The following is a 22,792-nucleotide window of genomic DNA, read 5'->3' as shown; positions in this document are numbered from 1 at the left end:
TCTCCCCCTCCCCCTCTCTCCCTCGCTCCCCCACGCCACTCTCCCTCCCTCCCTCTCTCCCTCTCGCCCCCTCCCTCTCTCTCTCCCCTCCCTCCCTCCCCCTCCCTCCCTCTCCCTCTCTCTCCCCTCCTCTCTCTCTCTCCCCTCCCTCTCCCTCCCTCTCTCCCACCCTCCCCCTCTCCCACCCTCCCTCTCTCCCCCTCCTCTCTCTCTCTCTCCCTCCCTCCCACCCTCCCTCTCTCCCCCTCCTCTCTCCCTCTCCCCTCCCTCTCCCCCCCCCTCCCTCCCCCCCCCCCCCTCCCTCCCTCCCTCCCTCCCTCCCTCCCTCCCTCTCTCTCTCTCTCCTCCCTCCCTCCCTCCCTCCCTCTCTCCCCCTCCTCTCTCTCTCCCCCTCCCTCCCACCCTCCCTCTCTCCCCCTCCTCTCTCTCTCCCTCTCTCCCCCCCTCCCTCCCCCTCCCTCCCCCTCTCCCCCTCCCTCTCTCTCTCCCTCGCTCCCCCCACGCCACTCTCCCTCCCTCCCTCCCCCCCGTCCCTCTCTCTCTCCCCTCCCCCTCCCTCCCTCTCCCTCTCTCTCCCCCTCCTCTCTCTCTCTCTCCCTCCCTCTCTCCCACCCTCCCTCTCTCCCCCTCCTCTCTCTCTCTCCCCTCCCTCCCTCCCACCCTCCCTCTCTCCCCCTCCTCTCTCTCTCTCCCCTCCTCTCTCCCTCCCTCCCTCCCCCTCTCCCCAGGGGATGATAAACCTGGTGTTGGAGTGTATCGATCGTCTCCACGTGTACAGCAGCGCGGCTCATTTTGCTGAGGTGGCGGGGAGGGAGGCCGGGGAGGCCTGGAGATCTACGCTGAACTCGTTATATGAGCTCCTGGGTGAGGAGTGGAGCAGCTGAATACTGCAACCTCAGGGCCTTTAGAAACGCACGCCGTCCAGTTCTCCCACAGCTCCTCCTGTACACTAACACCGCTTACACAGGGGGCCTGACCCCCCCCCCGCAGCACAGAACTGTTACTAGGAGGGAGGAGAGAGGAGAGGAGGGAGGAAGAGAGGAGGGATGGAGAGGAGGGATGGAGGGAAGAGAGACGAGGGAGAGGAGGGAGGAGAGGAGGGATGGAGAGAGGAGGGATGGAGAGGAGGAATGGAGGGATGGAGGGAAGAGAGACGAGGGAGAGGAGGGAGGAGAGGAGGGATATGGAGAGGAGGGAGGAGAGGAGGGATGGAGAGAGTAGGGATGGAGGGATGGAGAGGAGGGATATGGAGAGGGAGGAGAGGAGGGATGGAGAGAGGAGGGATGGAGAGGAGGGATGGAGAGTAGATAAGAGGAGAGAGAGAAGGAGGAATGGAGAGAGGAGGGAGGAGAGACGAGGAGAGGAGGGATGGAGGAAGAGAGACGAGGGAGAGGCAGAAGGAGAGGAGGGAGGAGAGTAGAAGAGATGAGGGATGGAGGGAAGAGAGACGAGGGAGAGGAGGGAGGAGAGTAGAAGAGAGGAGGGAGGAGAGATGAAGGAGAGGAGGGATGGAGGGAAGAGAGACGAGGGAGAGGAGGAAGGAGAGGAGGCTAGTAGAGTAGAAGAGAGGAGGGAAGGGGACGAAGAGAGACGAGGGAGAGGAGGAAGGAGAGTAGAAGAGAGGAGGGAGGAGAGGAGGGATGGAAACATTATCAACAGCAGCACAGCATAAAACCTTAAATAACAGTCTGCTAGTTGGTACACTATACTACTCTCTATGGTGGCTGACTGACTGGCTGATTAACTGACTGGCTGATTAACACACTATACTACCCTCTATGGTGGCTGACTGACTGGCTGATTAACACACTATACTACCCTCTATGGTGGCTGACTGACTGGCTGATTAACACACTATACTACCCTCTATGGTGGCTGACTGACTGGCTGATTAACACACTATACTACCCTCTATGGTGGCTGACTGACTGGCTGATTAACACACTATACTACCCTCTATGGTGGCTGACTGACTGGCTGATTAACACACTATACTACCCTCTATGGTGGCTGACTGACTGGCTGATTAACACACTATACTACCCTCTATGGTGGCTGACTGACTGGCTGATTAACACACTATACTACCCTCTATGGTGGCTGACTGACTGGCTGATTAACACACTATACTGCTATACTGCACCATGCTGCCTCGTTGGGCCCTCAGCCTTAACTGATGATAATGGTTCCATGCTGCCTCGTTGCTCCCTCAGCCCTCAGCCTTAACTGATGATAATGGTTCCATGCTGCCTCGTTGCTCCCTCAGCCCTCAGCCTTAACTGATGATAATGGTTCCATGCTGCCTCGTTGCTCCCTCAGCCCTAACTGATGATAATTGTTCCATGCTGCCTCGTTGCTCCCTCAGCCCTAACTGATGATAATGGTTCCATGCTGCCTCGTTGCTCCCTCAGCCCTAACTGATGATAATGGTTCCATGCTGCCTCGTTGCTCCCTCAGCCCTAACGGATGATAATGGTTCCATGCTGCCTCGTTGCGCCCTCAGCCCTAACTGATGATAATGGTTCCATGCTGCCTCGTTGCTCCCTCAGCCCTAACTGATGATAATGGTTCCATGCTGCCTCGTTGCTCCCTCAGCCCTAACTGATGATAATGGTTCCATGCTGCCTCGTTGCTCCCTCAACCCTAACTGATGATAAACTGACTGGCTGATTAACTGACTGGCTGATTAACTGACTGGCTGACTGACTGCTGCTTAAAGCGGCAGCTGGCCTTCTGCCATGTGCTGCCTCCTCGTTGCTCCCTCAGCCCTCAACCCTAACTGATGATAATGGTTCCATGCTGCCTCGTTGCTCCCTCAGCCCTCTAGATGCTCCAGATGCTGCCTCGTTGCTCCCTCAGCCCTCTAGAAGCTCCAAATGCTGCCTCGTTGCTCCCTCAGCCCTCTAGAAGCTCCAGATGCTGCCTCGTTGCTCCCTCAGCCCTCTAGAAGCTCCAGATGCTGCCTCGTTGCTCCCTCAGCCCTCTAGAAGCTCCAGATGCTGCCTCGTTGCTCCCTCAGCCCTCTAGATGCTCCAGATGCTGCCTCGTTGCTCCCTCAGCCCTCTAGAAGTTCCAGATGCTGCCTCGTTGCTCCCTCAGCCCTCTAGAAGCTCCAGATGCTGCCTCGTTGCTCCCTCAGCCCTCTATAAGCTCCAGATGCTGCCTCGTTGCTCCCTCAGCCCTCTAGATGCTCCAGATGCTGCCTAGTTGCTCCCTCAGCCCTCTAGAAGCTCCAGATGCTGCCTCGTTGCTCCCTCAGCCCTCTAGAAGCTCCAGATGCTGCCTCGTTGCTCCCTCAGCCCTCTATAAGCTCCAGATGCTGCCTCGTTGCTCCCTCAGCCCTCTATAAGCTCCAGATGCTGCCTCGTTGCTCCCTCAGCCCTCTAGAAACTTCAGATGCTGCCTCGTTGCTCCCTCAGCCCTCTAGAAGCTCCAGATGCTGCACCTGAAGCTAGATGTGTCTCCGTCTGTCTTGTTGCTCTCACACTGTAATGTATTCTAATGACTGTACTGGAGCCAAGGGAATCCACTGCTTGTCAAACCTGTTCTGATTTTAAAGTCTGTTCCCTCATGTAACGTTTCTCCTTCTCTTCACTCTCTGTATCCCTCTCTCCATCCCTTTCTCCCCTGATCTCTCTCTTCACTCTCTGTATCCCTCTCTCCATCCCTTTCTCCCATGATCTCTCTCTTCACTCTCTGTATCCCTCTCTCCATCCCTTTCTCCCCTGATCTCTCTCTTCACTCTCTGTATCCTATCCTCTCTCCATCCCTTTCTCCCTGATCTCTCTCTTCACTCTCTGTATCCCTCTCTCCATCCCTTTCTCCCCTGATCTCTCTCTTCACTCTCTGTATCCCTCTCTCCATCCCTTTCTCCCATGATCTCTCTCTTCACTCTCTGTATCCCTCTCTCCATCCCTTTCTCCCCTGATCTCTCTCTTCACTCTCTGTATCCCTCTCTCCATCCCTTTCTCCCCTGATCTCTCTCTTCACTCTCTGTATCCCTCTCTCCATCCCTTTCTCCCCTGATCTCTCTCTTCACTCTCTGTATCCCTCTCCATCCCTTTCTCCCCTGATCTCTCTCTCCATCCCTTTCTCCCCTGATCTCTCTCTTCACTCTCTGTATCCCTCTCTCCATCCCTTTCTCCCTGATCTCTCTCTTCACTCTCTGTATCCCTCTCTCCATCCCTTTCTCCCTTGATCTCTCTCTTCACTCTCTGTATCTCTCTCCATCCCTTTCTCCCTTGATCTCTCTCACATCCCTCTCTCCATGTCACTGTATCCCTCTCTCAATCTTTCACTCTCTCTTCCTTTCCTCTCCTCCCTCTTGTCCTCTAGCTGCCTTGATAAGGGGCAACAGGAAGAATTGTGCCCAGTTCTCCGGCTCGTTGGATTGGTTGATCAGCCGGTTGGAGAGACTGGAGGCCTCGTCTGGTATGTGATCTATAATCAATATATCCTTTTGACCCTCCTGTACGGCATTATCACATATCACTGTTGCAGCAGCATAGACAATCTGCAGTAGTATCACTGTTACAGTATAGCAAGAGAGAATAGAGAGAGGGGATAGGGAGAGAGACAGAGAATGAGGAGGGAGAGAGAGACAGAGACAGAGAATGAGGAGGGAGAGAGAGACAGAGACAGAGAATGAGGAGGGAGAGAGACAGAGACAGAGAATGAGGAGGGAGAGAGAGACAGAGAATGAGGAGGGAGAGAGACAGAGAATGAGGAGGGAGAGAGAGACAGATAATGAGGAGGGAGAGAGAGACAGAGAATGAGGAGGGAGAGAGAGAATGAGGAGAGAGAGAGAGACAGAGAATGAGGAGGGAGAGAGAGACAGAGAATGAGGAGGGAGAGAGAGAATGAGGAGAGAGAGAGACAGAGAATGAGGAGGGAGAGAGAGACAGAGAATGAGGAGGGAGAGAGAGACAGAGAATGAGGAGAGAGAGAGAGACAGAGAATGAGGAGGGAGAGAGAGACAGAGAATGAGGAGGGAGAGAGAGACAGAGAATGAGGAGGGAGAGAGAGAGAGAGAATGAGGAGGGAGAGAGAGAATGAGGAGAGAGAGAGAGACAGAGAATGAGGAGGGAGAGAGAGAGAGAGAATGAGAGGGAGAGAGGGAATGAGAGGGAGAGAGAGACAGAGGATGAGGAGGAGGGAGAGAAACAGAGGAGGAGGAGGGGGAGGAGGTGAAGGGAGGAGAGAGAGGAGGAGGAGGGAGGCAGAATGAGGAGGGAGAGAGAGAGGGATGAGTAGGGAGAGAGGGAGAGGAGATAACAAAACAGATTTTTTTCCCCATTTCTACTTCCTGCCGCAAAGTGTTGGCTGCAGTGTGGATTCTCCTCTCCTCTCCTCTCCTCTCCTCTCCTCTCCTCTCCTCTCCTCTCCTCTCCTCTCCTCTCCTCTCCTCTCCTCTCCTCTCCTCTCCTCTCCTCTCCTCTCCTCTCCCTCCTCTCCCTCCTCTCCTCTCCTCTCCTCTCCTCTCCCCTCCTCCCTCTCCTCTCCTCTCCCCTCCCCCCCCCTCCTCTCCCCTCCTCTCCCTCCCCTCCCCTCCCCCCCCTCCTCTCCCTCCTCTCCTCTCCTCCTCTCCACTCCCTCCTCTCCTCCTCTCCCCTCCTCTCCTCTCCTCCTCTCCTCTCCTCCTCTCCTCGCCTCTCCTCTGAGCGTGTACGTAGGTGTGGATTCTCCTCTCCCCTCCCCTCTCCTCTCCTCTCCCCCTCTCTCCTCTCCTCTCCTCCTCTCCTCCTCTCCTCTCCTCTCCTCTGAGCGTGTACGTAGGTGTGGATTCTCCCCTCCCCTCTCCTCTCCTCTCCCCTCCTCTCCTCCTCTCCTCCTCTCTCTCCTCTCCTCTCCTCTCCTCTCCTCTCTCCTCCTCTCTCCTCTCCTCTCCTCTCCTCTCCCGTCTCCTCCTCCCTCTCCTCTCCCTCTCCTCTCCTCTCCTCTCCTCTCTCTCTCCTCTCCTCTCCTCTCCTCTCCTCTCCTCTCCCTCCCCTCCCCTCCCCTCCCCTCCCCCTCTCCTCTCCTCTCCTCCCTCCTCCCCTCATCCCTCCTCTCCCCTCCCTCCCCTCCCCTCCCCTCCCTCTCCTCTCCTCTCCTCTCCTCTCCTCCTCTCCCCTCCTCTCCCCTCCCCTCCCCTCCCCTCCCCTCCCCTCCCCTCCCCTCCCCTCCCCTCCCCTCCCCTCCCCTCCCCTCCCCTCCCCTCCCCTCCTCTCTCCTCCTCCTCTCCCCTCCTCTCCTCTCCTCTCCTCTCCCCTCCTCTCCTCTCCTCTCCTCTCCTCTGAGCGTGTACGTAGGTGGATGAAAGCTAGAGAAGAGCAGGGTGGCCACTCATTCCACCAGAGTTATGAAACGCCTAACATGCCCCATATCTAACACCATACAAACATATATCTCTGTGAGCATGTTCTTAAACCCCTCCCCAGGCATATCCCCGGTGACTCAGTCTATTTCTGGTTTGAATATTGTAGAACAGAATAAGGAGACATTTATAGTTGACGGGTGGCCACTCTATTTCTACTGTAAGTAACGGAGGTGGGATAGAGTACATTTCCTCCATACTCTCTCCCCTCACCTAGAGAGGCACATCAATGTACAGGAACTCATCCGCATACTCTCTCCCCTCACCTAGAGAGGCACATCAATGTACAGGAACTCATCCGCATACTCCTGGACACATACTTAACGCACCGGAATACACTTTACAGCTCTCCATGAACAAGCCCTCTCTCCATCTCCTATTGAATGGCCCCCTTCAATTAGTGTGAGGGTGGCATGGTTTGACCACGAGGGGCGGTGAATTAGAGATGACTAGTGCAGTGAGGAGGGTCTAGGGTTGGTTTGACCACGAGGGGAGGTGAATTAGAGATGACTGGTGCAGTGAGGAGGGTCTAGGGTTGGTTTGACCACGAGGAGAGGTGAATTAGAGATGACTGGTGCAGTGAGGAGGGTCTAGGGTTGGTTTGACCACGAGGGGAGGTGAATTAGAGATGACTGGTGCAGTGAGGAGGGTCTAGGGTTGGTTTGACCACGAGGAGAGGTGAATTAGAGATGACTGGTGCAGTGAGGAGGGTCTAGGGTTGGTTTGACCACGAGGAGAGGTGAATTAGAGATGACTGGTGCAGTGAGGAGGGTCTAGGGTTGGTTTGACCACGAGGAGAGGTGAATTAGAGATGACTGGTGCAGTGAGGAGGGTCTAGGGTTGGTTTGACCACGAGGAGAGGTGAATTAGAGATGACTGGTGCAGTGAGGAGGGTCTAGGGTTGTTGGTGACCACGAGGAGAGGTGAATTAGAGATGACTGGTGCAGTGAGGAGGGTCTAGGGTTGGTTTGACCACGAGGAGAGGTGAATTAGAGATGACTGGTGCAGTGAGGAGGGTCTAGGGTTGGTTTGACCACGAGGAGAGGTGAATTAGAGATGACTGGTGCAGTGAGGAGGGTCTAGGGTTGGTTTGACCACGAGGAGAGGTGAATTAGAGATGACTGGTGCAGTGAGGAGGGTCTAGGGTTGGTTTGACCACGAGGAGAGGTGAATTAGAGATGACTGGTGCAGTGAGGAGGGTCTAGGGTTGGTTTGACCACGAGGAGAGGTGAATTAGAGATGACTGGTGCAGTGAGGAGGGTCTAGGGTTGGTTTGACCACGAGGAGAGTGAATTAGAGATGACTGGTGCAGTGAGGAGGGTCTAGGGTTGGTTTGACCACGAGGGGAGGTGAATTAGAGATGACTGGTGCAGTGAGGAGGGTCTAGGGTTGGTTTGACCACGAGGAGAGGTGAATTAGAGATGACTGGTGCAGTGAGGAGGGTCTAGGGTTGGTTTGACCACGAGGAGAGGTGAATTAGAGATGACTGGTGCAGTGAGGAGGGTCTAGGGTTGGTTTGACCACGAGGAGAGGTGAATTAGAGATGACTGGTGCAGTGAGGAGGGTCTAGGGTTGGTTTGACCACGAGGAGAGGTGAATTAGAGATGACTGGTGCAGTGAGGAGGGTCTAGGGTTGGTTTGACCACGAGGGGAGGTGAATTAGAGATGACTGGTGCAGTGAGGAGGGTCTAGGGTTGGTTTGACCACGAGGAGAGGTGAATTAGAGATGACTGGTGCAGTGAGGAGGGTCTAGGGTTGGTTTGACCACGAGGGGAGGTGAATTAGAGATGACTGGTGCAGTGAGGAGGGTCTAGGGTTGGTTTGACCAGAGGAGAGGCTGAATTAGAGATGACTGGTGCAGTGAGGAGGGTCTAGGGTTGGTTTGACCACGAGGAGAGGTGAATTAGAGATGACTGGTGCAGTGAGGAGGGTCTAGGGTTGGTTTGACCACGAGGAGGCCAGTTAGAGATGACTGGTGCAGTGAGGAGGGTCTAGGGTTGGTTTGACCATGAGGAGAGGTGAATTAGAGATGACTGGTGCAGTGAGGAGGGTCTAGGGTTGGTTTGACCACGAGGAGAGGTGAATTAGAGATGACTGGTGCAGTGAGGAGGGTCTAGGGTTGGTTTGACCACGAGGAGAGGTGAATTAGAGATGACTGGTGCAGTGAGGAGGGTCTAGGGTTGGTTTGACCACGAGGAGAGGTGAATTAGAGATGACTGGTGCAGTGAGGAGGGTCTAGGGTTGGTTTGACCACGAGGGGCGGTGAATTAGAGATGACTGGTGCAGTGAGGAGGGTCTAGGGTTGGTTTGACCACGAGGAGAGGTGAATTAGAGATGACTGGTGCAGTGAGGAGGGTCTAGGGTTGAGTACTTTCCTGGTATTTTACAAATGTCCCAACCTGAGAATAAATCACTTTTCTTCTTGGAAACACAGTATTTCCTGCCAAAACGAGGCTAGTATAGGCTGCTATAGGCTGGTATAGGCTAGTATAGGCTGGTATAGGCTGGTATAGGCTGGTATAGGCTAGTATAGGCTGGTATAGGCTGGTATAGGCTGGTATAGGCTAGTATAGGCTGGTATAGGCTAGTATAGGCTGGTATAGGCTGGTATCCTGGTACAAAACATGCCAATTAGAAAAATAAGCCACATGAGTTTTTTGAGTGAGAATTAAGATGACTTTTGAGTAGTAAAACATGTATAAGAGCAACAGATACCATTAATAAGAAGGGCTAGAAGTGTCTTATATGGTGAGCTACCAAGTGGCTAGGACAGGCAAGTCCCATACTATTGTGGAGGACTTAATTCTTCCTGCTACCGCGGATATGGCTGGGACAATGCTGGGGAAAATGGCCCAAAAAACTATACAGACAATGCCTTCATCAAACAACACTGTTTCACAATGCATCAGTGACATGGCAGGAGATGTTTTGAAACAACAAACAAATGCCTATAGATGAAGGTTCTGCACTGTGTCCTGGCGAAATAACTGTGTTGGTGTTTATAACTGGTCTGGCATTCAGGGATCCTGTTGATGTTTATAACTGGTCTGGCATTCAGGGATCCTGTTGATGTTTATAACTGGTCTGGCATTCAGGGATCCTGTTGATGTTTATAACTGGTCTGGCATTCAGGGATCCTGTTGATGTTTATAACTGGTCTGGCATTCAGGGATCCTGTTGATGTTTATAACTGGTCTGGCATTCAGGGATCCTGTTGATGTTTATAACTGGTCTGGCATTCAGGGATCCTGTTGATGTTTATAACTGGTCTGGCATTCAGGGATCCTGTTGGTGTTTATAACTGGTCTGGCATTCAGGGATCCTGTTGATGTTTATAACTGGTCTGGCATTCAGGGATCCTGTTGATGTTTATAACTGGTCTGGCATTCAGGAATCCTGTTTGTTGGGGTTTTGTAATTCCGTTCTCCATATGTCCTGGAGGTGCTTCACTGTGTCCTGGTGGAGAGTACTGAAGCTCTCATCATCATCAAGGGACAGTTCATTTAAGTTAGTAGGGTGTTGGTGTGATACTAACTCTGTGCTGGTTGTGTTCAGGTATCTTGGAGGTCCTTCACTGTGTCCTGGTGGAGAGTCCTGAAGCTCTGAACATCATCAAGGAGGGACACATCAAGTCAATCATCTCTCTGCTAGACAAACATGGACGCAACCACAAGGTGGGTAGAGGAGACCACCTACCTATGAACCAGGTATTATAGATAACCACAAGGTGGGTAGAGGAGACCACCTACCTATGAACCAGGTATTATAGATAACCACAAGGTGGGTAGAGGAGACCACCTCCTATAAACCAGGTATTATAGGTAACCACAAGGTGGGTAGAGGAGACCACCTACCTATAAACCAGGTATTATAGGTAACCACAAGGTGGGTAGAGGAGACCACCTACCTATAAACCAGGTATTATAGATAACCACAAGGTGGGTAGAGGAGAACACCTACCTATAAACCAGGTATTATAGATAACCACAAGGTGGGTAGAGGAGACCACCTACCTATAAACCAGGTATTATAGATAACCACAAGGTGGGTAGAGGAGACCACCTACCTATAAACCAGGTATTATAGATAACCACAAGGTGGGTAGAGGAGACCACCTACCTATAAACCAGGTATTATAGATAACCACAAGGTGGGTAGAGGAGACCACCTACCTATAAACCAGGTATTATAGATAACCACAAGGTGGGTAGAGGAGACCACCTACCTATAAACCAGTTATTATAGGTAACCAGCTCCTTATATACTATAGACATACAGAATGGATGATCTCCTAGCTGGGTGGTACCTACAGTGCCTTGCGAAAGTATTCGGCCCCCTTGAACTTTGCGACCTTTTGCCACATTTCAGGCTTCAAACATAAAGATATAAAACGGTATTTTTTTGTGAAGAATCAACAACATGTGGGACACAATCATGAAGTGGAACGACATTTATTGGATATTTCAAACTTTTTTAACAAATCAAAAACTAAAAAATTGGGTGTGCAAATTTATTCAGCCCCTTTACTTTCAGTGCAGCAAACTCTCTCCAGAAGTTCAGTGAGGATCTCTGAATGATCCAATGTTGACCTAAATGACTAATGATGATAAATACAATCCACCTGTGTGTAATCAAGTCTCCGTATTTAACAGAGATTATATACATAATGCACTATGATTTGTTTATTAATTATTTCTTTACAATGAATTGTGATGATAAATGTGTGAGCAACACGTTGCACCAGTGGGTCGGCTCTGCCATTCCACTATTTCATGATATTTCATGTAATGTTTCAATATTTCAGAGACCTAAGTCCTGTTATTGATTTTTAGAAGAGGTATTAGTTTGGATGTGTTTATTTTTTTCAGCGGATGAGTTGAGATCTGAAGCAATCGATGTAATTCTGTAGCTGTATATCACAGATGTTCACGCAATACACAAGCAAACAAATTAAGCGCTCAATAACTTTAATATATTAATGTTCCCCTTGTTTTTTACATGATTAGCTAATGGACCAACATTACTGAAAGGCTTGGTCATGTTGCTATAATGGACCAACATTACTGAAAGGCTTGGTCATGTTGCTATAATGGACCAACATTACTGAAAGGCTTGGTCATGTTGCTATAATGGACCAACATTACTGAAAGGCTTGGTCATGTTGCTATAATGGACCAACATTACTGAAAGGCTTGGTCATGTTGCTATAATGGACCAACATTACTGAAAGGCTTGGTCATGTTGCTATAATGGACCAACATTACTGAAAGGCTTGGTCATGTTGCTATAATGGACCAACATTACTGAAAGGCTTGGTCATGTTGCTATAATGGACCAACATTACTGAAAGGCTTGGTCATGTTGCTATAATGGACCAACATTACTGAAAGGCTTGGTCATGTTGCTATAATGGACCAACATTTGGTCATGTTGAACATTACTGAAAGCTTGGTCATGTTGCTATAATGGACCAACATTACTGAAAGGCTTGGTCATGTTGCTATAATGGACCAACTATAATTGGACCAAACATTACTGAAAGGCTTGGTCATGTTGCTATAATGGACCAACATTACTGAAAGGCTTGGTCATGTTGCTATAATGGACCAACATTACTGAAAGGCTTGGTCATGTTGCTATAATGGACCAACATTACTGAAAGGCTTGGTCATGTTGCTATAATGGACCAACATTACTGAAAGGCTTGGTCATGTTGCTATAATGGACCAACATTACTGAAAGGCTTGGTCATGTTGCTATAATGGACCAACATTACTGAAAGGCTTGGTCATGTTGCTATAATGGACCAACATTACTGAAAGGCTTGGTCATGTTGCTATAATGGACCAACATTACTGAAAGGCTTGGTCATGTTGCTATAATGGACCAACATTACTGAAAGGCTTGGTCATGTTGCTATAATGGACCAACATTACTGAAAGGCTTGGTCATGTTGCTATAATGGACCAACATTACTGAAAGGCTTGGTCATGTTGCTATAATGGACCAACATTACTGAAAGGCTTGGTCATGTTGCTATAATGGACCAACATTACTGAAAGGCTTGGTCATGTTGCTATAATGGACCAACATTACTGAAAGGCTTGGTCATGTTGCTATAATGGACCAACATTACTGAAAGGCTTGGTCATGTTGCTATAATGGACCAACATTACTGAAAGGCTTGGTCATGTTGCTATAATGGACCAACATTACTGAAAGGCTTGGTCATGTTGCTATAATGGACCAACATTACTGAAAGGCTTGGTCATGTTGCTATAATGGACCAACATTACTGAAAGGCTTGGTCATGTTGCTATAATGGACCAACATTACTGAAAGGCTTGGTCATGTTGCTATAATGGACCAACATTACTGAAAGGCTTGGTCATGTTGCTATAATGGACCAACATTACTGAAAGGCTTGGTCATGTTGCTATAATGGACCAACATTACTGAAAGGCTTGGTCATGTTGCTATAATGGACCAACATTACTGAAAGGCTTGGTCATGTTGCTATAATGGACCAACATTACTGAAAGGCTTGGTCATGTTGCTATAATGGACCAACATTACTGAAAGGCTTGGTCATGTTGCTATAATGGACCAACATTACTGAAAGGCTTGGTCATGTTGCTATAATGGACCAACATTACTGAAAGGCTTGGTCATGTTGCTATAATGGACCAACATTACTGAAAGGCTTGGTCATGTTGCTATAATGGACCAACATTACTGAAAGGCTTGGTCATGTTGCTATAATGGACCAACATTACTGAAAGGCTTGGTCATGTTGCTATAATGGACCAACATTACTGAAAGGCTTGGTCATGTTGCTATAATGGACCAACATTACTGAAAGGCTTGGTCATGTTGCTATAATGGACCAACATTACTGAAAGGCTTGGTCATGTTGCTATAATGGACCAACATTACTGAAAGGCTTGGTCATGTTGCTATAATGGACCAACATTACTGAAAGGCTTGGTCATGTTGCTATAATGGACCAACATTACTGAAAGGCTTGGTCATGTTGCTATAATGGACCAACATTACTGAAAGGCTTGGTCATGTTGCTATAATGGACCAACATTACTGAAAGGCTTGGTCATGTTGCTATAATGGACCAACATTACTGAAAGGCTTGGTCATGTTGCTATAATGGACCAACATTACTGAAAGGCTTGGTCATGTTGCTATAATGGACCAACATTACTGAAAGGCTTGGTCATGTTGCTATAATGGACCAACATTACTGAAAGGCTTGGTCATGTTGCTATAATGGACCAACATTACTGAAAGGCTTGGTCATGTTGCTATAATGGACCAACATTACTGAAAGGCTTGGTCATGTTGCTATAATGGACCAACATTACTGAAAGGCTTGGTCATGTTGCTATAATGGACCAACATTACTGAAAGGCTTGGTCATGTTGCTATAATGGACCAACATTACTGAAAGGCTTGGTCATGTTGCTATAATGGACCAACATTACTGAAAGGCTTGGTCATGTTGCTATAATGGACCAACATTACTGAAAGGCTTGGTCATGTTGCTATAATGGACCAACATTACTGAAAGGCTTGGTCATGTTGCTATAATGGACCAACATTACTGAAAGGCTTGGTCATGTTGCTACATCTAAATGATTGAAATGGCCTGTACTTTCTCTCCAGTGAGTAGTGTTGGCTGAGCCTCAATAAGTAGAAAGGCCTGTACTTTCTATCCAGTGAGTAGTGGTGGTTGAGCCTTAAGTAGAAAGGCCTGTACTTTCTCTCCAGTGAGTAGTGTTGGCTGAGCCTTAAGTAGAAAGGCCTGTACTTTCTCTCCAGTGAGTAGTGGTGGTTGAGCATCAATAAGTAGAAAGGCCTGTACTTTCTCTCCAGTGAGTAGTGTTGGCTGAGCCTCAATAAGTAGAAAGGCCTGTACTTTCTCTCCAGTGAGTAGTGGTGGTTGAGCCTTAAGTAGAAAGGCCTGTACTTTCTCTCCAGTGAGTAGTGGTGGTTGAGCATTAATAAGTAGAAAGGCCTGTACTTTCTCTCCAGTGAGTAGTGGTGGTTGAGCCTTAAGTAGAAAGGCCTGTACTTTCTCTCCAGTGAGTAGTGTTGGCTGAGCATCAATAAGTAGAAAGGCCTGTACTTTCTCTACATTTACATTTAAGTCATTTAGCAGACGCTCTTATCCAGAGCGACTTACAAATTGGTGCATTCACCTTATGACATCCAGTGGAACAGCCACTTTACAATAGTGCATCTAAATCTTTTAAGGGGGGTGAGAAGGATTACTTTATCCTATCCTAGGTATTCCTTAAAGAGGTGGGGTTTCAGGTGTCTCCGGAAGGTGGTGATTGACTCCGCTGTCCTGGCGTCGTGAGGGAGTTTGTTCCACCATTGAGGGGCCAGAGCAGCGAACAGTTTTGACTGGGCTGAACGGGAACTGTACTTCCTCAGTGGTAGGGAGGCGAGCAGGCCAGAGGTGGATGAACACAGTGCCCTTGTTTGGGTGTAGGGCCTGATCAGAGCCTGGAGGTACTGAGGTGCCGTTCCCTTCACAGCCCGTAGGCAAGCACCATGGTCTTGTAGCGGATGCGAGCTTCAACTGGAAGCCAGTGGAGAGAGCGGAGGAGCGGGGTGACGTGAGAGAACTTGAGAAGGTTGAACACCAGACGGGCTGCGGCGTTCTGGATGAGTTGTAGGGGTTTAATGGCACAGGCAGGGAGCCCAGCCAACAGCGAGTTGCAGTAATCCAGACGGGAGATGACAAGTGCCTGGATTAGGACCTGCGCCGCTTCCTGTGTGAGGCAGGGTCGTACTCTGCGGATGTTGTAGAGCATGAACCTACAGGAACGGGCCACCGCCTTGATGTTAGTTGAGAACGACAGGGTGTTGTCCAGGATCACGCCAAGGTTCTTAGCGCTCTGGGAGGAGGACACAATGGAGTTGTCAACCGTGATGGCGAGATCATGGAACGGGCAGTCCTTCCCCGGGAGGAAGAGCAGCTCCGTCTTGCCGAGGTTCCGCTTGAGGTGGTGATCCGTCATCCACACTGATATGTCTGCCAGACATGCAGAGATGCGATTCGCCACCTGGTCATCAGAAGGGGGAAAGGAGAAGATTAATTGTGTGTCGTCTGCATAGCAATGATAGGAGAGACCATGTGAGGTTATGACAGAGCCAAGTGACTTGGTGTATAGCGAGAATAGGAGATGGCCTAGAACAGAGCCCTGGGGGACACCAGTGGTGAGAGCGCGTGGTGAGGAGACAGATTCTCGCCACGCCACCTGGTAGGAGCGACCTGTCAGGTAGGACGCAACTAAGCGTGGACCGCGCTGGAGATGCCCAACTCGGAGAGGGTGGAGAGGAGGATCTGATGGTTCAGAGTATCGAAGGCAGCCGATAGGTCTAGAAGGATGAGAGCAGAGGAGAGAGAGTTAGCTTTAGCGGTGCGGAGCGCCTCCGTGATACAGAGAAGAGCAGTCTCAGTTGAATGACTAGTCTTGAAACCTGACTGATTTGGATCAAGAAGGTCATTCTGAGAGAGATAGCGGGAGAACTGGCCAAGGACGGCACGTTCAAGAGTTTTGGAGAGAAAAGAAAGAAGGGATACTGGTCTGTAGTTGTTGACATCGGAGGGATCGAGTGTAGGTTTTTTCAGAAGGGGTGCAACTCTCGCTCTCTTGAAGACGGAAGGGACGTAGCCAGCGGTCAGGGATGAGTTGATGAGCGAGGTGAGGTAAGGGAGAAGGTCTCCGGAAATGGTCTGGAGAAGAGAGGAGGGGATAGGGTCAAGCGGGCAGGTTGTTGGGCGGCCGGCCGTCACAAGACGCGAGATTTCATCTGGAGAGAGAGGGGAGAAAGAGGTCAGAGCACAGGGTAGGGCAGTGTGAGCAGAACCAGCGGTGTCGTTTGACTTAGCAAACGAGGATCGGATGTAGGTCGACCTTCTTTTCAAAATGGTTGACGAAGTCATCTGCAGAGAGGGAGGAGGGGGGGAGGGGAGGAGGATTCAGGAGGGAGGAGAAGGTGGCAAAGAGCTTCCTAGGGTTAGAGGCAGATGCTTGGAATTTAGAGTGGTAGAAAGTGGCTTTAGCAGCAGAGACAGAGGAGGAAAATGTAGAGAGGAGGGAGTGAAAGGATGCCAGGTCCGCAGGGAGGCGAGTTTTCCTCCATTTCCGCTCGGCTGCCCGGAGCCCTGTTCTGTGAGCTCGCAATGAGTTGTCGAGCCACGGAGCGGGAGGGGGAGGACCGAGTAGTGTTGGTTGAGCCTTAAGTAGAAAGGCCTGTACTTTCTCTCCAGTGAGTAGTGGTGGTTGAGCATCAATAAGTAGAAAGGCCTGTACTTTCTCTCCAGTGAGTTGTGTTGGCTGAGCCTTAAGTAGAAAGGCCTGTACTTTCTCTCCAGTGAGTAGTGGTGGTTGAGCCTTAAGTAGAAAGGCCTGTACTTTCTCTCCAGTCAGTAGTGTTGGCTGAGCCTTAAGTAGAAAGGCCTGTACTTTCTCTCCAGTCAGTAGTGTTGGCTGAGCCTTAAGTAGAAAGGCCTGTACTTTCTCTCCAGTGAGTAGTGTTGTGTGAGCATCAATAAGTAGAAAGGCCTGTACTTTCTCTCCAGTGAGTAGTGTTGGCTGAGCCTTAAGTAGAAAGGCCTGTACTTTCTCTACATTTACATTTACATTTAAGTCATTTAGCAGACGCTCTTATCCAGAGCGACTTACAAATTGGTGCATTCACCTTATGACATCCAGTGGAACAGCCACTTTACAATAGTGCATCTAAATCTTTTAAGGGGGGGGTGAGAAGGATTACTTTATCCTATCCTAGGTATTCCTTAAAGAGGTGGGGTTTCAGGTGTCTCCGGAAGGTGGTGATTGACTCCGCTGTCCTGGCGTCGTGAGGGAGTTTGTTCCACCATTGGGGGGCCAGAGCAGCGAACAGTTTTGACTGGGCTGAGCGGGAACTGTACTTCCTCAGTGGTAGGGAGGCGAGCAGGCCAGAGGTGGATGAACGCAGTGCCCTTGTTTGGGTGTAGGGCCTGATCAGAGCCTGGAGGTACTGAGGTGCCGTTCCCCTCACAGCTCCGTAGGCAAGCACCATGGTCTTGTAGCGGATGCGAGCTTCAACTGGAAGCCAGTGGAGAGAGCGGAGGAGCGGGGTGACGTGAGAGAACTTGGGAAGGTTGAACACCAGACGGGCTGCGGCGTTCTGGATGAGTTGTAGGGGTTTAATGGCACAGGCAGGGAGCCCAGCCAACAGCGAGTTGCAGTAATCCAGACGGGAGATGACAAGTAGGAAGGCCTGTACTTTCTCTCCAGTGAGTAGTGTTGGTTGAGCATCAATAAGTAGAAAGGCCTGTACTTTCTCTCCAGTGAGTAGTGTTGGCTGAGCCTTAAGTAGAAAGGCCTGTACTTTCTCTCCAGTGAGTAGTGTTGGTTGAGCCTTAAGTAGAAAGGCCTGTACTTTCTCTCCAGTGAGTAGTGTTGGTTGAGCCTTAAGTAGAAAGGCCTGTACTTTCTCTCCAGTGAGTAGTGGTGGTTGAGCATCAATAAGTAGAAAGGCCTGTACTTTCTCTCCAGTGAGTAGTGTTGGTTGAGCCTTAAGTAGAAAGGCCTGTACTTTCTCTCCAGTGAGTAGTGTTGGTTGAGCCTTAAGTAGAAAGGCCTGTACTTTCTCTCCAGTGAGTAGTGTTGGCTGAGCCTTAAGTAGAAAGGCCTGTACTTTCTCTCCAGTGAGTAGTGTTGGTTGAGCCTTAAGTAGAAAGGCCTGTACTTTCTCTCCAGTGAGTAGTGTTGGCTGAGCCTTAAGTAGAAAGGCCTGTACTTTCTCTCCAGTGAGTAGTGTTGGCTGAGCCTTAAGTAGAAAGGCCTGGTGTTCCCATGTTTGACAATAGCAAAGCCATTTTACTACTCTGCAGATGTTTTATGTCCTCCACTATCAACAACATTAAGTTAAGTTGCAGATTAGGCAATAATGTAGCCTACACTCTGTTTGTTGTTCTTCCAACCAACACCTGATCTGTATCATGGTCTGTTCTCTGTGTTAACCCAACAGGTTCTGGACGTGCTCTGTTCTCTGTGTTAACCCAACAGGTTCTGGACGTGCTCTGTTCTCTGTGTTAACCCAACAGGTTCTGTATCATGGTCTGTTCTCTGTGTTAACCCAACAGGTTCTGTATCATGGTCTGTTCTCTGTGTTAACCCAACAGGTTCTGTATCATGGTCTGTTCTCTGTGTTAACCCAACAGGTTCTGTATCATGGTCTGTTCTCTGTGTTAACCCAACAGGTTCTGTATCATGGTCTGTTCTCTGTGTTAACCCAACAGGTTCTGTATCATGGTCTGTTCTCTGTGTTAACCCAACAGGTTCTGGACGTGCTCTGTTCTCTGTGTTAACCCAACAGGTTCTGTATCATGGTCTGTTCTCTGTGTTAACCCAACAGGTTCTGTATCATGGTCTGTTCTCTGTGTTAACCCAACAGGTTCTGGACGTGCTCTGTTCTCTGTGTTAACCCAACAGGTTCTGTATCATGGTCTGTTCTCTGTGTTAACCCAACAGGTTCTGGACGTGCTCTGTTCTCTGTGTTAACCCAACAGGTTCTGTATCATGGTCTGTTCTCTGTGTTAACCCAACAGGTTCTGGACGTGCTCTGTTCTCTGTGTTAACCCAACAGGTTCTGGACGTGCTCTGTTCTCTGTGTTAACCCAACAGGTTCTGGACGTGCTCTGTTCTCTGTGTTAACCCAACAGGTTCTGGACGTGCTCTGTTCTCTGTGTTAACCCAACAGGTTCTGTATCATGGTCTGTTCTCTGTGTTAACCCAACAGGTTCTGTATCATGGTCTGTTCTCTGTGTTAACCCAACAGGTTCTGTATCATGGTCTGTTCTCTGTGTTAACCCAACAGGTTCTGTATTATGGTCTGTTCTCTGTGTTAACCCAACAGGTTCTGTATCATGGTCTGTTCTTTGTGTTAACCCAACAGGTTCTGTATCATGCTCTGTTCTCTGTGTTAACCCAACAGGTTCTGGACGTGCTCTGTTCTCTGTGTGTCTGTCATGGCGTGGCGGTGCGGTCCAACCAACACCTGATCTGTGACAACCTGCTACCTGGCAGAGACCTGCTTCTACAGACACGACTTGTCAACCATGTCAGCAGGTACAGCCTTCTTCCTCCACCTCCCCTAACTCTAACCCTAACTCTAACCCAAACCCTAACCCTAACCCTAACTCTAACCCAAACCCTAACCCAAACCCTAACCCTAACCCTAACCCTCATCAATCTACACACAATACCCCATAATGACATCACAATACCCCATCATGACATCACAATACCCCATAATGACATCACAATACCTCATAATGACATCACATTACATCACAATGACATCACAATACCCCATAATGACATCACATTACATCATAATGACATCACAATACCCTATAATGACATCACATTACATCATAATGCAATCACAATACCCTATAATGACATCACATTACATCATATTACATATTGTCTAATGTTGTTATGGTCTAATGGTCTAATGTTGTTATGACATCTAATACCTCTAATGTTGTTACAATCTAATGTTGTACATATGGTCTAATGTAATGTTATGGTCATAATGGTCTAATGTTGTTATGATCTAATGTTTATTATGATCTAATGTTATGATCTAATGGTCTAATGCTGTTATGGTCTAATGGTCTAATGTTGTTATGGTCTATGTTGTTATGGTCTAATGACTACCCTATTTGTTATCATAGAATGTATGCACACATGACTCCATAAACCCTATCACAATAAAATGCAAACACCTGCTAAATGGCATATATTATATTATTATCATAATGACATCACAATACCTCATAATGACATCACAATACCCCATAATGACATCTCAATAACTCATAATGACATCACAATACCCCATAATAACATCACATTACATCATAATGCAATCACAATACCTCATAATGACATCACATTACCTCATAATGACATCACATTACATCATAATGCAATCACAATACCTCATAATGACATCACAATACCCTATAATGACATCACATTACATTATAATGCAATCACAATACCCTATAATGACATCACATTACATCATAATGACATCACAATACCTCATAATGACATCACAATACCCTATAATGACATCACATTACATCATAATGACATCACATTACATCATAATGCAATCACAATACCTCATAATGACATCACAATACCCTATAATGACATCACATTACATCATAATGCAATCACAATACCCTACAATGACATCACATTACATCATAATGACATCACAATACCTCATAATGACATCACAATACCCTATAATGACATCACATTACATCATAATGCAATCACAATACTTCATAATGACATCACATTACCTCATAATGACATCACATTACATCATAATGCAATCACAATACCTCATAATGACATCACAATACCCTATAATGACATCACATTACATTATAATGCAATCACAATACCCTATAATGACATCACATTACATCATAATGACATCACAATACCTCATAATGACATCACAATACCCTATAATGACATCACATTACATCATAATGACATCACATTACATCATAATGCAATCACAATACCTCATAATGACATCACAATACCCTATAATGACATCACATTACATCATAATGCAATCACAATACCCTATAATGACATCACATTACATCATAATGACATCACAATACCTCATAATGACATCACAATACCCTATAATGACATCACATTACATCATAATGCAATCACAATACCCTATAAAGACATCACATTACATCATAATGACATCACAATACACCATAATGACATCTCAATAACTCATAATGACATCACAATACCCCATAATAACATCACATTACATCATAATGCAATCACAATACCCCATAATAACATCACATTACATCATAATGCAATCACAATACCTCATAATGACATCACATTACCTCATAATAACATCACATTACATCATAATGCAATCACAATACCTCATAATGACATCACATTACCTCATAATGACATCACAATACCTCATAATGACATCACATTACATCATAATGCAATCACAATACCCGCTAATGCAATCACAATACCTCATAATGACATCACATTACCTCATAATGACATCACAATACCCCATAATGATATCACAATACCCCATAATGACATCACAATACCTCATATTTATTACTTTTATTATACACAGATTCTAAATAGCTGTTGAAAACAAATGTGTATTTTGTGGTTGTGACCCAGAGCCTCTTGACCATTTATTCTGGGACTCTTCTTATGTCAGAAGATAATTGGAGTGAGTTAGAAGATTTTATTTTAAAGAAACGACTATTTAATGTTAATAAACTCTGATAGGATGTTTTATTTTGATCCAAATGATCTGGACCCTGATTTAGTTTTCATTGTTGGTTGGTTTATTTTTCAGGACAGATTCTTTATCCACCAAATGAGGTGGGAGGAGAACAAACACCTCTTCACATTGTTTAAGATCATTTCAAAATAATATTTAAATATTTCTATCAGTAAGTGTAAAAACAAAAAAGCAAACTTTTAGAAATATTGAAAATGTGTCTCGATATGTAATAGGTTTATGTTGTCCTTGTTTGTATACAGTGGCAAGAAACAGTATGTGAACCCTTTGGAAATATCTGGATTTCTGCATAAATTGGTCATACAATTGGATCTGATCTTCATCTAAGTCACAACAATAGACAAACACAGTCTGCTTAAACTAATAACACACAAACAATTATACGTGTTCAATATAGACAAGAAAAACAACATTGTTCCAGTATTGAACTTTAACCGACATTAACCCCTTGTTATCCTTCTTCCCACATGGCAGCATGAGGCCTAACATCTTCCTGGGTGTGAGTGAAGGCTCCGCCCAGTACAGGAAGTGGTATTATGAGCTGATGGTGGACCAGGTGTTACCCTTCGTTACGGCCGAAGCCACACATCTCAGAGTGGGCTGGGCCACCACGGACTATACCAACCCTACCCCTGGGAGGAGAGGGCTGGGGGAAATGGTACTCCTACGTCAGGTTAGACCTGTTAGATAGTACTAGTCTGTTATATTCACCTGTACAGGTTAGATAGTTACTATATTATATTCACCTGTGGTCAGGTAAGATAGCTAGTCTGTTATATTCACCTGTGGTCAGGTAAGATAGCTAGTCTGTTATATTCACCTGTGGTCAGGTAAGATAGCTAGTCTGTTATATTCACCTGTGGTCAGGTAAGATAGCTAGTCTGTTATATTCACCTGTGGTCAGGTAAGATAGCTAGTCTGTTATATTCACCTGTGGTCAGGTTAGATAGTTAGATAGTTACTATATTATATTCACCTGTAGTCAGGTTAGATAGTTAGATAGTTACT

The 22,792-nt window shown here is 47.5% G+C and overlaps 1 protein-coding gene across 1 annotated transcript; it reads left to right on the top strand.

Moving 5' to 3' along the window:
• Nucleotides 1-731: 731 nt before the first annotated feature.
• LOC124026214 (ryanodine receptor 2-like) lies at nucleotides 732-22,457 on the top strand (the record flags this gene model as incomplete). The annotated part of the gene is made up of 5 exons (XM_046339325.1): nucleotides 732-864; nucleotides 4,336-4,431; nucleotides 9,911-10,029; nucleotides 19,367-19,500; nucleotides 22,259-22,457. Coding segments are annotated over exons 1-5 (681 nt in total), but the record flags the coding sequence as incomplete, so codon positions are not given.
• Between the last annotated feature and the right edge of the window lie 335 nt (nucleotides 22,458-22,792).

This window comes from Oncorhynchus gorbuscha, unplaced genomic scaffold (genome assembly GCF_021184085.1).
Source record: "Oncorhynchus gorbuscha isolate QuinsamMale2020 ecotype Even-year unplaced genomic scaffold, OgorEven_v1.0 Un_scaffold_2647, whole genome shotgun sequence".
In the NCBI taxonomy this organism is placed as follows: Eukaryota; Metazoa; Chordata; class Actinopteri; order Salmoniformes; family Salmonidae; genus Oncorhynchus; species Oncorhynchus gorbuscha.
Note: the sequence above shows the minus strand (reverse complement) of the source record. Positions and strands in the feature narration are given on the sequence as shown.